The sequence below is a fragment of the Gopherus evgoodei genome, chromosome 17, assembly GCF_007399415.2.
Source record: "Gopherus evgoodei ecotype Sinaloan lineage chromosome 17, rGopEvg1_v1.p, whole genome shotgun sequence".
NCBI classification, from domain to species: Eukaryota; Metazoa; Chordata; order Testudines; family Testudinidae; genus Gopherus; species Gopherus evgoodei.
Genome location: NC_044338.1, coordinates 5761746 through 5779207, shown reverse-complemented (window position 1 = coordinate 5779207; position 17462 = coordinate 5761746). Strand labels below are relative to the sequence as shown.

The following is a 17462-nucleotide window of genomic DNA, read 5'->3' as shown; positions in this document are numbered from 1 at the left end:
TACAAATGAAATCCTAATCTGAGAAACCTAAACTGGTAAATTCTGGTATTTACTTTGCAATAGTTACCTTGCCCATTTCACCTCCATGGGGGTAATGGGATCCTGGTGAATGTACAGGGGATCCAGTAGGGGATGCAGGAAGGATATTAATAATATCAGGATCAAGGTCATCTCCAGTGTCTAACAAATCAAAGATACCCATTCCATCTGCTCCATCTTGAAAAAATGAAGAACAGTCAATTTCTATACCTCCATAAACAGACAATATGAATAGATCTTGTTTTGAAGTCAATAGATTTGCATTTAGTAACCTTACTCCCCAACATACACTTTTTCCCCATAACACACACACACACACTAACCATTGTTTGTATTGAAGGCCAAGTCCAAATTTTCAGTGGTATAGGTCGACGATGCTACTTGCACAGAGGCAGACGTAGGAAACACAAGTATATGAGTGCATGATGTGTCCTGTGGGGTATTCAGCTGAGATGTCTGCATATTTAAAGTAGTGCTGCGTCCAAATACAGAACCTGTTGACACCGAATCTTTAAAGAGAGGAAAGAAGAAAGAAAAAGAAAAAATATTTTTCTTGAACTTTATATTGTTAAAAGAAACAAAGTCCCAACAACCAAAAGAAAGGTGCAGTTTTACAAATACCTGGCATAATAACAAAAGACCCTTGTGGTTCCATTGCCACCAAGCAAGCACTGAGAATGCTGGGAGAATCTGCAGCAGATATACCACACATCCTACACATATCTTTCAGTCTCTTGCTGAGTGACTGGAGGTTTCGGCGACTCAGCAAACAGCTCCAATCTAGGGATATTAAGTGATATTAATTTATCTACCAAGAAAATAGTTTGTTTTGAACTTTGTTTCATAGAGTAGAAAACACAAGACATTCAAAATAATTCATTTACATAATGACTTTTCGTTTATACTAATCTTCAGAACCATTCAGCTGCGAATTTATGAAGGAATTGTCAAAAGATGTACTTATGTTAGTTTCAAAGGGTGGAAAAGTCAAAAAGTCAGACTTTATTTATCTTTGTGAGTTAAACAAAAGTCAAAGCTTTTAAACCAAGTTTCTACACTCAACAGCTCTATTACCTTTTAATTCTCCATGACCTATCCTTCCTAAACGGCCTATTACAACTCTCCAGGGCAATGAACTCATCTGCACAAGTCCCAAGCACCATTCCCAGAGTTTTTGGAGACCAAGCCTGCGGGCAGAACCTTTTTTCCTACGAGCTCTAGGATTGTGAAGGGGGGGAGGGGTTTGGAAGGGGAGGAGAGAGAGAGAGAGAGAGAGAGAGAGAGAGAGAGAGAGAAGGAGAAAAAACAATAAATGAAAGATTTCTACTCACACTTGGACTTAAAATGTTTACACATCTAAAACACTACTACTTATTTGGTGTTAGCCTGAATATTATCAGCAGACACAGGAATGGTGGTGTTCAGCCACAAGTTTATTTTTTTGTATATCCTAAAATATTAGGCAAAGTTTACCTACTGAATTATGTAAATATTAAATATCAGTATAGTATATAGTTTCTTTACTGGATCAGTGTTATAATACTGAAATCAAAGTGAGAGAAAGCTTGTTCTGGCTTTCCTGTATGATCAGCCTTCTCTTTATATGCCAGTAAAAACAAGAAAAACAAAAAAAACACACCACCACAGAAAAACTGCATTAAATTCTTCCAGAAATGTAGTTCCACAACAGTACCCAGATAATATTGCTTATATTCAGCTGCTTGAGTTAGTTTTGCTAGATACTGGCTCCACAAAATTAATCAGAAGTATCTATACAGAACCACTATACTAGAAGAACTTTGATCCAGGAGAGAGTGTTGCCAAGTTCTGGATATATTCAAGATACAGGTGCTGAGTGAACAGAAAAGCTTTGGTTCTTACCTGTTTGGTACATCGATATTAATTATGCAAGTTTCTAGCAGTTCTCCATAGAGATCTGTGCATGACGCAAGAAGCCATCTTTGATCATGAGATAAACAATAGCCCACAAAAAGCACATTATATTTCTGTCCAGCCTCTCCAAAAGTTTCTCCTAACTCTGTTTGCTTGTCCTTTACAGGAGCCAATATAAAAGGGGGTGTATAGAGTCGAATACACTCTGGTCTCTGTAAGAAATGCAACAGAAAATTTAAGTACCAACGGACAGCTAATCATTAAGAACTATGATTCTTTAATCATTAAAAACAAATACTATTTACCTAAAAAAAGATAAAGTCATGGAAATGTACATGCAATTCTGCCATTATTCCCTAAATGTTTACCAAAAGATCAAGTTAATCTTTAGCACTTTTTGTAACCTCCAGATACTCACATCAGGGCTCTTAAGAGCAGTTTCCATTGCTAAACCTGGGCCAAAACCAGTCAATGTTTTGACATTGGTTGAAGTTGGAAGTGGTCTCCGACACTGTGTAAATGCTGAAAATGCTAGAGATTTTAAGTGTTGGGTGTAGATTTGCCTATCTTCATGTTTCACAGGTTGTAACAGGTACTGACAAGGGACAATCTAAAAAAGAGATTGAAAAATAAAACATTACCACCAGTGTGTAATTTACACTGAAAAATTACCACTATCTCCTCTTCAAATTTTAAGTGCTTTTTAAAAAAGTTCTTTGGCTAATGTTTTTAATATTATTCTCCACAATCTGGCGTCTCCAGTTCCATACAACTTTCTGGCTTTCCTCCCTCCATTCTGTTACAGGATGTGAGGCCCTTTTAAGCAGTCATCTAACTGGATGACTCAGACCAAGAGAGTGTAAGCACTTTCACAATAAAAGCCTCTCTCCATTTACAAGCCTCCCAGCTGCCTAAGGTCTTTTATCGCTACAAACGTCTGATGTCTGGAAGTCAGGAGTGCTGGATAAAGCTTCTTAATACAGTCAGTCTGGAGGTAGGAATTACTAATGAAGGGACATCCCAAGGCTACCTTTCTCCCCATTTCCATTGGCAGAATGGAGCACGAGCTCCATTGTCTAACGCCAGACTAAAGTTAAAGGCGACTGTTACAAGATTAACTTTTGATCAGTGTAAGATACTAAAATGCTCTTGAAAATTTTATTGATGACACTTCTTCCCACAAATTTAAACAGCAGAACAATGATAGATACTGAGTTCTTTGGATTCAATTCACCATGAGGAAAATACTATCTTCTTCAAACCCAGCTGAAATGAACAGTAATTTTTACCTTAAATTTTTTAGTAAACATGTTAACTACTTACCTGCACAGAAACTGTACTCCTGATATTAGGAGGAAGAATCTGAACCATCTCTAGAAAGCAACGAAGAAGCCCAAGGGTCCACACATTGGATGAGTTGCTATGCTCATCTTTCTTTTCATACGTAAACGGATCAATTATATAAACTACAATTGCAGGTGGATAGGAGACAGCATGTGAATCTCCATCTGTAGGGACTCCAACTTTATCACGATCCATAGTGCTGGAAGTTAATTTGAAACCAATTGCTATAAAATTTTTCTGGTTTATAAAAAGTATATCAGATTACACAGTACGTATTACATTTAAAGTGGAATTTGATGGCACCCTCTAAGTGAAAAGAGCTTCTTTGCCTTGAGTAAGATATGAGGAATGATTCGATCACATCTTTACTGATTTCAGTTTAGTGCACAAACTCATCAGCTTGTCAGTACCATTAACTTTTATTTTGTTATTTAGCTCTGCAGTTCACCCCTCTCCATCACATGAGTTCATAAGCAATTTGCCCCATTGCTTTAACTGGTAGAAGAAGTAAGTAAGGTATCAACCAGTTCCCAATAAAAGCAGTCTTATCAGTACAGCTTTAACACGAAAACCAGACTTTATTCAACAATGCAAGTTTTATTCTCTACTTTCTTTCTTCCTGAACATATAAAAAAAACCTGCTTATTAATTTGGTTGGAAGTAAACTTTGTGAACATAGTTGCAGGGTACAGGGTTTGCTATTTTTTGCACCCCAGCAGCTTTTCAAACCTCTTACAAAAAGGTTAATTTTTAGAGTTGGGACCCAACCTGAAAAACTGGGTTCCAAACCTTCAGAGAGTCTTAGGGTTGTAATTCAGGCCAAACTTTATAGAACAGTTCAGGCCAATCTTTCTACAATACCTGGCATCTGAAAAACAGCAGCTTACATCTAACTGTCATCTTCAATTTTTGAAGTGAAGATGTGAAAAAGATTAAAATAAAAACAGAGCATTGTGATCAGTTGTTGTGTAGGCTGTTTTTGTTTTTTAGATGACAATTGCACATTAAATACAACAGGTTACCTACCTTTCAGAGACTTCTGGGTGTGGCTGTGGAGGGGCAGATGAAGTTTCCCCAGATATCGTAGCTGCTTGAAGAGCTGGTTGTTGCTGCTGTCCCCCTGTCTGTCCATTCGGGGCTGTTGGAGCCTGTGTAGGCAGGGAGGCAGAAGTAGTACTGTTCATGCCACTAAAAGGTGGAAATGAAGGTTTGTTTGTTGATATCCCGCTGCCTATGTTGGTGGAAGAAGATGAGGGGGCAGTAGTGGTCAAAGTTGAATTAGTTGTAGTAGCTGCAGAAGACATGGCACTGTTTGAAGTCACCGTCATGGTACTACTGGTAGCAGCTGCAGTACTGGACAATGGAGTGTTGGAATTTCCAGTGTTACCTGCAACCAGTGGCTGAGTGGATGCAGACTGACTCGTGAGGGGAACTAGATTTGGCTGAGAAAGTAAAGAATTGTCTAATGGCTGAGAAGCAAGATAAGGACCTAAAACAGAAGAAGTAGTAGTAGTTAATTAAAAAAGTTGGAATTTAATTCTTTCAACCTGATATAAAATACCAATAAGAAAATCTAATAATAATTTTAGCATTGATTTTCCTTTGTATCTTACTCAAAACAAATGAGAACACCAACACTTAGTTTTCAGATTCAATTTCTAGAATAGGTTCACTCCACTCATCCCTTTTTCATAGAAAATTCACTAACAGACTTCAGGGACTAATACAGAACTCTGGTTGCAGTTACATTAAAATTGATCCAATAGCTGGGCAGCAAGTCTAAATGCATTACCATACAAATGGTCAGCAAGATTTATCATGAAGTAGTCTGACAGACTTGCCCTAAAGATTTTACCAGTGGCTAAGAGTGTGTCTATATGCATTTTTGTCCAGGATTTTTGCTGACAGTATTTGGACAGTGTGCTACACATATGCTTTCTTGCCTTTCACCTCTATAATATTCCTATAAATAACAGAATCAGATGAAACAGGGAGAACTAAAAATATGCAGTACCCAGGTCATATCTGCAAACTTGAGCATAGAGCTTGAGTTTGGAAAATGCTTCATTGTTGGCATTAGTTGCCTGAGAAAACCAGTCTGTGACCGACTTTTCAGAAAGTTTCTTTGAAGCAGTGGATCCAACTCTCATGATCCCATCAGAGAGCAGTTTACAGATAGGTCTATGCTGACCGAGTCTGCAAGCCTGAAAAAAAGTTAAAAGATAAGATAAAAATAAGACAGTAATGAGTTCACAGACTTTCAAAGTTGCAAGGTATGACGCATGGAATTCACCACAAAGAAATAGCTTTATGTCTGTTTGGGTTTTTTGCATGTTCAAAAACACACACTACAATTTGGTTAATCACATAAATTGAAATGCTGCTTTATAATTCTAGGAAGCTAAATGGTTCTGCAATATGCATAGCCTGTTTTAAAAGGTTATCAACAGGTTTACTTAAGTGTAGGAAAAAAACAGGGCCCATCATATCTAGCCTAACCTTCTTAACCACAGCTCAAGGAACGCAAGTGTTTAACTGCAATGAATTAATATTTGGTTGCACTTATTAAAAATAGTAGTACACAGTTTACCACTTGATGGCATTGATAAAATAAGAAAATAGCCGCTTGAAAAAAAAAAAGCTACAGCCAAATAAGATATTGATGAGCACCAGGATGTGCCTTTATCTTCCAAATGTCTACTTCTAACATCCATTTTAGAGGACTCATTGAGATGGTACTCTGTGCAGGAGTTTCCACATAATTTGGGATCCAAGTTGACAAATGACTGACTATATCAGAGGTAGGCAACCTGCGGCATGCAAGCCGGTTTTCAGTGGCACTAACACTGCCCAGGTCCTGGCCACTGGTCTGGGGGGGGGGGGGGGGGGCTCTGCATTTTAATTTAATTTTAAAGGAAGCTTCTTAAACACTTTAAAAACCTTACTTACTTTACATACAATAATAGTTTAGTTATATATTATAGGACTTATAGAAAGAGACCTTCTAAAAACATTAAAATGTAATACTGACCAGTGAAACCTTAAATTAGAGTGAATAAATGAAGACTCAGCACCCTACTTCTGAAAGGATACTGATCCCTGGACTATATACTAATAATATTCTTTATACTATCCCATTATATTGCTGTCCCTCACACATATTGTACCTCATATACTGCAGTCAGATCTCTAAAGAAGCTTTTTGCTCCATTCAGCAGGGCCTCATTCTCAGGACACACCACAACATAAGCAATGTCTCTTTGAGATCCATAAGGTTCCAACATCAGCCTCTCCCAGTATGGCAAGGCAAATGGAGACAGCACCAGAAAATCATAATCGTATCCCAGCAAAAATGTTGGAATTGGCAGTGGTTCTGGGGACTCATCAGTTCCTAGATAAAGAAAGATACATTTTCCAATATATTAAAAGGAAAACAGGAATATGGCGGAATCAATATTTTGCTTTTGGAAAACAGGAGTGAATAGAAACACTCATTTTTATCACTATCAAGAGTGAAGCCAAAATTGATAATAAATCAAGTTCTCTTTGCCTTAATAAACTTGTGTAAGGCATGCATGATCTAGCCCTACATATATGAGTCAACAATTTTTTATTGCTAGCTCCCAGGTCCACAAGAAATGCTTTTATATTATTATTAAATATTGGTATCATTGTCAGGGTGGATAAAAATCAATGATTTTTGTAAAGAAATTGAAAATGAATTTTTTGATTATTTAATTTAAATACATTCCTTCCTTTAAACAATAAGCCTATATAAAATTTAAATTTATGACAACCTATGTTAAGACCTCAATCTACCATAATCTGTTAAAACAATTTAAATTAAATAAGAATATTAAGCAGTACATGTTTGCAGCCAAAGTCAAAGCCACTGAATTGAGCGTTACTGACGAAGCACCTGAAGCATGTTGAAGTGCTAACCCAGGCTTTGACAGCAGCAGCTTCTCCTGCAGATGCAGAGACAATATTTTTGTCATTTCACTTTATTCAACTAGTTCAGTTCAATGACTAGTTCATTGAAAAGTTAAGAAACTGATTAGGAGTCGGGGGGGGGGGGGGGGAGAGGAAGAGAACATGAAAGCTTTTTTCCTCTTCCAATCTATGAATCAGAACTGTGTGTGAATGGAAGAGATCTACTAATTTTAAAATCTTGAAGGACATGATGACCACAAACAAATCCGTTTAGTTTACTAATTACAAATAGCACATCCTTTGTTTAATAAATCAGTTAGTTTTAAATGCAAAATGTGTTGACAAATTTTTTCTTATTAAGTATCCAGCACACTTACAGCAGTTTTAACTAATGAAGTCACAATGCTGTTTTTGCATTTTTAATTTAAATTCAATTTCTCTCCAAATACAGCTTGACAAATCAAAAGTTAAAAAAAAAATCTAGTAAATATCAATCCACCCATTTTCTAACAATAAAAATATAAAATTTTAGAATCCTTATATACGTTAAGCTATATAATTGCTTAAATAAATGTGCACAAATATAGTGTATTTTCCTAATTAGAAAAAGTACTACCAAATTTAGCATAAAAGCTATATTTAGTTGCAAATCAATATGTTTTAATGGTTACCAACCACTGAGAATCAATTTTTCTTTATGAAAGTACAAATGCAAAACAAGATTAAAATCACTAACTTTAATCAGAGGTTCCTGCTTGCCACTTAAATCGTAATTAAAATTGGTTATTTAAATCACTTTGATTTTAAATCAATCCACCCAGATTATGGTAGTTAATAGAGGACCTTATCAGGAGCAGTCTTCCATCCAGCAAGGCATTCTAGAAACCGTTAAAAGCAGCCCTCACCTCAAACAGTTTAGAATCTAATTAAGATATGATGCAACAATGATGTGTGCATCAGTCAGAGAGAATGGGAGAAAGAGGACAGGGATGCAATGCATATATCTATTATTGTAAATATCAAAAGTCTCTTGATAAAAGGCCATCCCTCTTCCTTATTAATGAATACAGCACTGTCTGAATGATGCATCATGGTAACATGCCAATATGCAAAAGGACATTAATAAAGCCACCAGAACTAAGATACTGGGTTGAATACTTAACATATATAGTATCTCTGTACATATGGATTTCAAAGCAAAGCTGTTCTGTGCGTTTGTTTTTCTGACTTCCAGTCCATAACTCTACCACTATGGATAAGATTCAGTGGGATTTAAAAAACACACACAGAATTACTTTAAACATTCTGGTTTCTTAATGTCAACTGTTCATTCCAGCTCCAATCCCATCATCACTTTAAATAACAACTTCATGTAATCCTTCATTCATAAACTTTACAATTAAAGCAACTGAGTGAATTCAAATATATTGATATTTTAAAACCACTCCTCGTATATTAGAAAGGTAAATATTTTCTGTGTGTTGTAAAGGAAATAATACCTCTAACCAATGGTTCTCCCTATTTTAAATTTCTTTTGGTTGAATCACATCTAGAACATACAGGTTTGGTAACCTATACCAAGGACAAATTAACCAATGGGAATCTATACAAGTGGTTTACCATAAGAGCCTCGGCCAGCCATTTTGTGAAACTGCTGCCACGTGAGGGGGCCCTGCACACCCCAAGATCGGACTATTCGCTTTTTCTGAATAGCATCCTGAAGAACTGGCTGGAGCGACAGAAGCATGCGAAGGATGTCCTGTGAACACTGCATGCTCACATCCACAACTGAAAGCGAACAAAAATGTAGTCACAGCTTAAATAAAATTATCTAAGAAAAAACTTCAAAGAGTTTAAAAGGTCCTAAGTTTAGGTGAATTTTGGGGTTTAAACAAAAAGTCACTTTCTTGAAACATATATTCTGTTCATGTAGGCCAGACAACTATTATCTTCAAGTCTTTCCCATAGTTAAGGGATAGCAATTAGAATCATAGTAGCAGTTCCACTATGCTTTGATTTTCCAGTCTGTACAATAGTCCCTTCCTTGAAAACTTCAGCTCTCCATCTTCTATCTTTGTATAAAACCATAAAACTAAAAACCACACCTATAACTCAATTGTTAAAGTATTCAAAATATCAGGACTTCTCCCGCCACATAGATGTTTAGAGGGAATGCCAACCATCACTGCTTTCACAAAGTCTTGGGGGAAATCCTATAAACAGTATTCGTTATTTAGCCAAATTTGTCACACTTCTTAGCTGTCTGTGACATTCTAATACGCACAGTTTATGAGTTTAAAAAAAAAAACTAAAGCTTTTAAGATGAGGGTTAGAATTTTGTAGCCTTCTTTTAGTGAAATGCCTCACCCCCTTCCCCTTTATCAATATTTTCCAAAAGAACATAAGCCTCAGTATTACTATGTGCCTCAAAAATATTTTGATTTGTCTACAGGAAAGCTTTCCAAACTTGAACGGCCAGTGATCACACAGCACCTGGTGGTGGTCTGCAGAAAGTTGGCTGTCTTCCTCCTTGCTAGCTACTTTGAACTGCATTCAATATTGCCAGAATACCACTTTTCTATGTGAAAAATTGCTGTAGTCACCACAGAGACGTTGCAAGATCATTAATGGAAGAAGCGGTGGGTCTGTGATTATGACTGTGAGGAGAGGTGGTCCATGAGACAGTGGATTAACATGAGATCTACTCTTAGAAAAAGCTTCATGATATATTATATAAAAGCTGCATTGTTTTAAAAAAAATGTGCATTTCACAAACACCAAGTTTGTTACTGAATTTTCAACATTATTAGTGTTAAGGGTTTATGAAAGAAGTAGGCAGCAGAAACGATAGCAGCACCACATACTAACAGTTTTGCTACTGACCAATGGCAGCATGCAGATTAGAATGTGTGAATGGGTTGAAACAAAACCGAGCTTTCATTAAAAATAATTTCTGTAGGAAGGGTCATGAGGGTCTCCAGCATATGCAAGTTATTCAAAATTCAGGCTGCACAGAAAGCAAAACAAAAATGTCTGTGCCACAGAGAAACAGAGTATAGGATTTAAGTGTTCAAAATAGGCAGAAATGTTGTGATATTGTGACCTCCAAGTATAAGCAGACCTCAAATTTATTTATGATTATTAATCATGACACTAGAAATGAATGATAAAGATGCAAAATAAAAAAAGTTACAGATTTTTTACCGCTGTAGATAGAAGTGAACACTTTTTAGAGAGCAATTGTTTGATTCTTTACAGATGCCATTTAATTTTTGCAAATCCAAATTCTCCTACGTTACTTTAACTTCAGAAGCCTCTCACCTCCCTCCCTCCCCCTTCAAAAGTGAGATTTAAGTACCATATTTCCTTGTTATTTCTATTTAGGTAGCTTTTTATTCAATTTCTACAGAAATTTAATGCCCAGAATCTGTAAAGTATCCATCATATGTATCCCACATGTAGCTAAAAAGACCTTCAAATTCCAATGAATCACAGATACTGCACATTCCAAGCAGAGGTAGTATTAATACTACAACAACTGCTCAGTATTACCTAGGTTTCCTAAGATTCTGCTCAGTACTTCATAGGTAAGTTCCCAGAACACCAAAGAAAAGACTACACTATATAAAATGCCTACACTGTGGGACACCCAGACTATGGGCTTGCGCAACATTTCAAATCCATATGGCAAAGAAAACCTAGTTAGTATATTGATTTAGTACCTACAAGGCCAGAGGCTAGGAACAGAGCAGCAATGGAAATTTACTCAAGTGTATATGTAATGGAAATAAGTCAATTGGCAATCTTAACTCCCCCTACTCTTCATGCTATCAGATGCTTAGAAGCAAGACAAGAAAACAGATTTGCAGAGAAAAACAAGTATATTTACCATTTCTTTTTGACCAGTGATGCAAGCAAGTACTTTTCACAAGTGCTTCATCAACTTTTCCTCCTGACATATTGTCCATGAACTGGCGCCCATGTTCTAACGCTAAGGAGCAGTCATTGCAACAATCCCTTTCTTCTACACGTACCAGGTTGTTAACTGCACCAAATTTGGCTACAGGATCTTGATCTGCTGCTCCAAATGGTGAAAACAAGTTGGTGCACTGATCTTGCATCAACAGCATCAACTCATCAGGCAATTTCTCAGGTTCTTTCAGTCCTCGCTCAACAGAAGTAGCTCTAAGAGCTTCAAAACGTTTCTCTGCTTCTTTGCCACACTCTGTATTACGCCCGAGGATATCCAATTCATCTTCAAGAAACAATCCAGAGTTGTTGCCAAACTTTCTATTCATGACAGCACTGAAGCCACAGGTACACCTATATTGAGCCTCTTGTGTTGGATCTGGAATGTAAACTCCAACATCAGCACCTTTGATGTTCATGTTGCAGACACAGATGCAGCAGCTATCAAAGTTACAGTCTTTGAACAGATTCATTACTGACTCTGAAAGGATGAGATTCACATAAAGACTGTGTGCCTCAGGGATGGATGGTACAGTTGCAGGTTCAACTGAATTTAGTGGTCTACATGTTGATGGTGTGGACGCTGGTGAATACAAATCAGAATTTTCGTATTTGACTGAACCTTGAGCACTGGCAGGTCCACCAGCTCCACGAGGGGTACGAGGTGTCCTTGGTGTTCTAGGAGTTGGGAACCGAGGAGTGGAAGGAGATGGGAGAATTCCTGTTCCACTATTGCTGGGAGGTGCACTACTGGGCGGCATCCCAAATGGAGTATGAGTTTGTGGCGTGTAGGCAGGGCCATACTCTTGATCCATAGTGCTTCCATCACTAAAAAAAGCAATAAGGAAAATATTTTTAAATGAAGTATGTTTTTGGAAATACAAGAATATCAAATTTCAAGTAAACACTGTTCAGATTCACATTTTAAAACAAAAAGGTAGTACATATTAGTGCAAAAAGTGCAATCAAAGTAAAAATGTTTGGGCCTATTTGTTCTAAATGACTTTTCACTCTTTGTTAATATTAAACAATATGGCGATATGTATCACTAAGAAAATACACTGGCTTTACCAGCAGCAAACTCTGCTGGATCAGTGAGGGAAGTATCACTTGGAAAACCTTCAAATTTTCCTTCCTAGTCACTGAAACATCTCCAAAGACTTATCAGGCTAATGAGACCTGAAAACATTGTTTCTACACAGATCTGACCCAAATAGAAGCAGCCCGTTATACTCATGCTGTGGTTTAAATCATAGCTTGTGAACCAACAACCGCCTTATAAATATATAGCCCACGTCTCCTAATCCACCTGCAGAAGGTGCACGGCAGAATAAATATTCCTCAAGGAGGAGAGAAATAAAACGTGATTTTCTAAATAACCAGTCAGTACTGAACACACAACTACTGTTACTAAGGGTCTGTCTACACTGCAATTAGACACCCATGGTTCACCGTGCCAGCTGACTCAGGCTCATGGGGCTCAGGCTAAGGGGCTGTTTAATTGTGGAGATGTTTGGACGTGGGCTGCAACCTGAGCCCGGGGACCTACCCAATGTGCAAGGTCCCAGAGCCCAAGCCTGAGCCAGCTAGCACCGGCCAGCTGATGGTTTTTAATTGCAGTGCAGACATATCCCCTGTCATCACCAGCAGATGTCACATCAAGCACTGGTTTCTAATTGTAAAGGACAAAAATGAACATGGGAAGGGAACGTTTTTAAAAAACTAATTAACTAACTAACTAACCCACCCATCAGTAGAAAAGCTGATACTGATTAAGAATTGAATTCTAGGAAACAGCAAGAAGAGCACCTGCTAAGCCCTTGTAGTAACTATGATACCACCGAAAGAACATGGAGTCCCAGGCTTGTATTTAATTCAATTGTTGCAATCTTCATTGCTTATTACAATTAGATTTATACCATCAGGCTTCCCTAGGAAACCCTTTAATGAGACATGAATAAAATTTACATAGTAAAGTAGCTATTTTAAAAGAGGAATTTTCTCTATTTAGATACAGTTTTTAGTCAATTTTACTTTAGTTTATCAGTAATTTAACGAGTGTTTTTAAATATTTTTTACTATACTTTCTAAATGGAAAAAACTATTTATCTCATTTAAAAATATTCTAGAACGTGGCTAATTTTGGTAGTTTTATACAACTTTTTAAAAAATAATGAAAACCTATTCATCATTCACTAGCACAAAAGCATACCCCTCTTTGATGAATGGCATGGTGGGTCCTGGAGGAAGTAACTCCAGTTTTCCAACAGTCCAACTCTGACGGTAAATGCAGTCCTCTGGCAGCTTGACAGGAGGGAGACATTGGCTGGGGAGAGTCTTTAGTGGGGCAAACATGGAACACCCCACAAAAGCCTGACTATTCTCAGGCTTATAGACATAGGAATAATCCTAGAAATTAAACAAAGAAAAAACACTAACTAGTAAATACAGTCGATTATATAAATCCGGCAACAAAAACGCTACTAAGATTAAAGTAATCAATTAAAAACTTGTTACTAATTTGATATTATTCTACATCTAGTCCATGCAATTTACATTTTTACAATTAAAGAACTACATACAGCATTGGTACTGCAACTGATTACATGCTGACATACACACAAAAGCCAGAGCTTATAATTTTAATATATTTCTTTAGTTTACTAGTGACTAAACAAAAGAACAGTTCACAGTAATTCAGTATATTTCAGAAGTGAAATAATGGGTTTCACTTAACAAGATACTTCATCCACTTCTATGTCATGTAATAAACAATTAGTAACACAGGAAATATGGCGAGAATTCTAGAAATATTCAGTTTATTGCTTGAATTTGAAAAAGGCATTTTATCAAAGTTACGCAACATTGCTTACCTTGATTTCAGAAGGTTTTGGACTGCAGAATCCTTCATCTACTTCAATTCTAAACTGAATGCCTACACTAGAGCTATTCCCTTCAAGTATAGTTCCTCCAAGCGTAGCATCCATATTCCCATATTCCTTATTGTTCATATTCATTGGTGAAAACCCCATAATATGTTGTTCCAATGATGGTGGTGTTGGATACATTTTATGAAGATCTGCAGTACCTGTTTCAGATTAAAAATGTACTTCAGAGGATACTCCAGGAACACGTGTTTATTATTTATTTCTTTCATTTGTCTTATACAAATTTCAAAACTTAAATTTGCAACTGTACACAACATAATTTAAATGTGCCATTTCTGATATTAGTAACCTAATTAAGGGAGAAAATGGGGAGGAGGACTTACTTATGCATGACAACGGGTCCAAATTTCCTGCTTTTGACTCTTTGCAATTGGATTTATCATCTGAGCCATTCACTGTTCTTTTAGATCCAGGCTATAAAAGAAAAAAAAAAACAATTAAAATTCCCATCTGAAGCATTTTAACTAACTATAAACAAAACTGAACAGTAACAGTACATAATACCTCAAGCTTGAAAAACAAAATTCCCCCCCTTATTGAATGCCTACTGTTTGAACTTAAATCTTACTTAAGGAATCATAGTCTAGTATTTCATTTGTTAAAAGAACAAGAGCATTGACCCAATAGTAAGAGGCCAACACTTACAAGAAAATGCACTATATTTCCTTATCTTTGCCAAGAAAATAATGAAAAGTGCCAGTTAAAAAGATCTTCCTAATTGTAACGTTTACATGTAATTAAAAAAACAAAAACAAAAACAGGACTATGCTGAAACCCTTGTTTGAGAAGTGATATATTTAACCAGCTGCTTACATCTTTATGCTCCTAACACATAGTTAATAGCCATCTGCACTTTTCATTATGAACCTTTATTTTCAAGAGATTCTCTCAAACGTATTCATGTTCTCAGACAGGCAACGTTTTTTCCCTCCCCACAAAAATGTTAGAAAAGTACTCTCCAGTTCAAGATAAAGCTTGTACTAGTTTCAAATGCTTTTAGAGGTTACTGAGATCTAGTCTACACAAAGACTTTGTATTAGTACATGTCAAGTAGGGGTGTGATTTTTCTGTAAAAGATTCAGGTGCCACCTGAGACAGCAATAAAATTATTCCAAGATATTAACAGCTACACTGAAATGATTTGATAGAAGAAAACCCCACTTTAAAATTTCCCAAATTTTTCATTGTTTTAAATATTTAAAAATATATATATTATAGTGGGTATGTTGCCTAATCAAGTAGAGTCTGGGCTGTAATAAGAATATAGCACTGGTAATAATTATAATGTGGTAGGTTTAGCTCTATGTCAAAGGCAAGTGCATTCTCATTGCCCAATAAGGATGTAACGTGAAAGTCAGTTAAAAGTCTTATAATATATTATACTTTTATATTATATAATAGACTTATTATATACCAGTCAGTTACCAGGAAAAAATGTATTTTAAAAGTACACTACATTTTTTTTTTAATTTCTCTGCCACACAATGTACAAGTCTGAACAATTTTTATCTAGCAGCTGATTTTACTTTTACAAACCACTTACTGTTAGTTCATCTTCATCAGAGTTGAAGAGATTGTCAAGGTCAGTATAAGAGACTACCAGGTCTGTTTCATGAAACAGGCTAGTTGATGCAGTGCGAGCGTGAGCAGCAATGCGTTGTGCATCTATAAAGAATATGAACATTTTATGCTCGCCATTTATTTAAATTGGGTATTTATTTCTTTTTAAATACTATTCAACTGGAGAAACCCAGATGCTATGAGCTCTTACTGAACTAGCATATGCATAAGTGAGGCTCCTTCACTTTTTACTAACTTATTTTAAAATTTTATATCCAACGTATTTTTGAAGGTACAATACTGAAAGTTACCTTCCTAAGTAGCTTCTGAATTCTGAAAAAGATATAAATACACTTTGGAAGTTGCATGAGATGTTACTAAGAACTGCTCTGAATTCTGTTATCCATTCTGTAAGTCATTAATATGTTGCATTTTGAAACAAACATCTTTACCTTGCTTGACAGAAGGACTAAACAGTGACATAGCATCTTCTCCTTCATGGGATAAAACTGTAACATTAGAAGTCCCATCTTCAGCCTGCAAAAAGCAGCACAGGTGATATATGGAGGAGTTGTTTGTGTTTAAAAAAAAAACAACACCTATATTACTGTATTCTTCTCGAAACAAAAGCTCACTGTTGTAAATACAATAATCCTTACATGGCAAGAACCTGTAAACTTGTTAAAACTTCCCAAATAGTTCTTTTTAAATCTACTGCACATAAAAAGTATTGAAAATGTTATAAAAACTACCAATACTATATAATATAGTTCTATCTTCTAGCATAATTAATACCAAAAGACACAGCACAGATACCAATGTAGTTAATAAACTATTACAGCATTAACATGTGTTCAGGTAAATAAGCAGTCCTATAAGCCATTCAATCTTTACTTCAAAAGCAAAAAAAACTTACAAATCAGGGTTTTTTCTGTACTGTGTACTTTTACTTATCATTTCTGCTTGAATGCAAGCATTTTTAATGATAAAGGATTTGCTAGAGAAAAATTACATACTACCATCTATGCTCAGCATAGTTTCAGAACCATTTCATTATTAAAATTAAAGCAATTTGTTTTCATCCAATTATTGATTTATGCCATCATTCCTTTACTCACCTTGTGTTTTCTCCCAGCTTCTCTTTCACTGTTTTGCCTATCCTTTTTGTTATCAGGAAAAAGGAATTCCACGTCACCATCAACAAATGCATAAGGATCAATTTCAGGTTCTTGGTCAGCTTCAGACACTACTGCTACTAGGTATTGGTTTTTACTCTGATATTGCTGCACCAGTTCATCTGAAACCTTTAAAGGCTTCCTACACTGCACCATTAATCTGCACGGAAGAAAAATATAATTACAAAGCTGTATCACCATCTATGGCCTAGGTTAACGTATGAAATATCATCTGCTTTTATACAATTCTAAAGAACTTTATAGTTAACACAGATTCTCTTAAAAGTTTTCTGGGAGAAGGGTTAAGCAATCACTTGCACAACTTAGTCTTTTTATGACCAGGTCATACATAGTACTGCAGCCAGCATAATTTCTTCATTGTCCTTTCCAGAAACCTTAACCCAGACAAAAAATGAGAGATGGTTCAAAGTCTCACAGCAGATTAAATGTCTGCCATTTCTTGAACAAGTACAAAATTACCAAACCAACTACAGTAGCATCTGCTGAACTGCAGTCTACTAACAATGACCAAGATGAAATTATCAGAGTAATTCACTAAATTGGTTTAGCAAGACTGTATGTTTTTATTAGAGTCTAAAGT

General features: G+C 36.1%; 1 protein-coding gene across 2 annotated transcripts in view; it reads right to left on the bottom strand.

Annotated features, from left to right (window-relative positions):
* Nucleotides 1–17462, bottom strand: part of MED13 (mediator complex subunit 13) — a 76490-nt gene that overhangs the window by 6844 nt on the left and 52184 nt on the right. For both annotated transcript variants that reach the window (XM_030537091.1, XM_030537092.1), the window contains 18 exons: nucleotides 16805–17021; nucleotides 16139–16223; nucleotides 15670–15791; nucleotides 14450–14540; nucleotides 14052–14266; nucleotides 13391–13587; nucleotides 11099–12006; nucleotides 8830–8997; nucleotides 6444–6667; nucleotides 5291–5480; nucleotides 4303–4765; nucleotides 3256–3475; nucleotides 2351–2542; nucleotides 1921–2144; nucleotides 1114–1256; nucleotides 661–819; nucleotides 363–548; nucleotides 68–216 (listed from right to left, as the gene is read on the bottom strand). In XM_030537091.1, coding sequence (XP_030392951.1) covers nucleotides 68–216; nucleotides 363–548; nucleotides 661–819; nucleotides 1114–1256; nucleotides 1921–2144; nucleotides 2351–2542; nucleotides 3256–3475; nucleotides 4303–4765; nucleotides 5291–5480; nucleotides 6444–6667; nucleotides 8830–8997; nucleotides 11099–12006; nucleotides 13391–13587; nucleotides 14052–14266; nucleotides 14450–14540; nucleotides 15670–15791; nucleotides 16139–16223; nucleotides 16805–17021 — 4153 coding nt within the window. The remainder of the gene's footprint in view (nucleotides 1–67; nucleotides 217–362; nucleotides 549–660; nucleotides 820–1113; nucleotides 1257–1920; nucleotides 2145–2350; nucleotides 2543–3255; nucleotides 3476–4302; nucleotides 4766–5290; nucleotides 5481–6443; nucleotides 6668–8829; nucleotides 8998–11098; nucleotides 12007–13390; nucleotides 13588–14051; nucleotides 14267–14449; nucleotides 14541–15669; nucleotides 15792–16138; nucleotides 16224–16804; nucleotides 17022–17462) is intronic.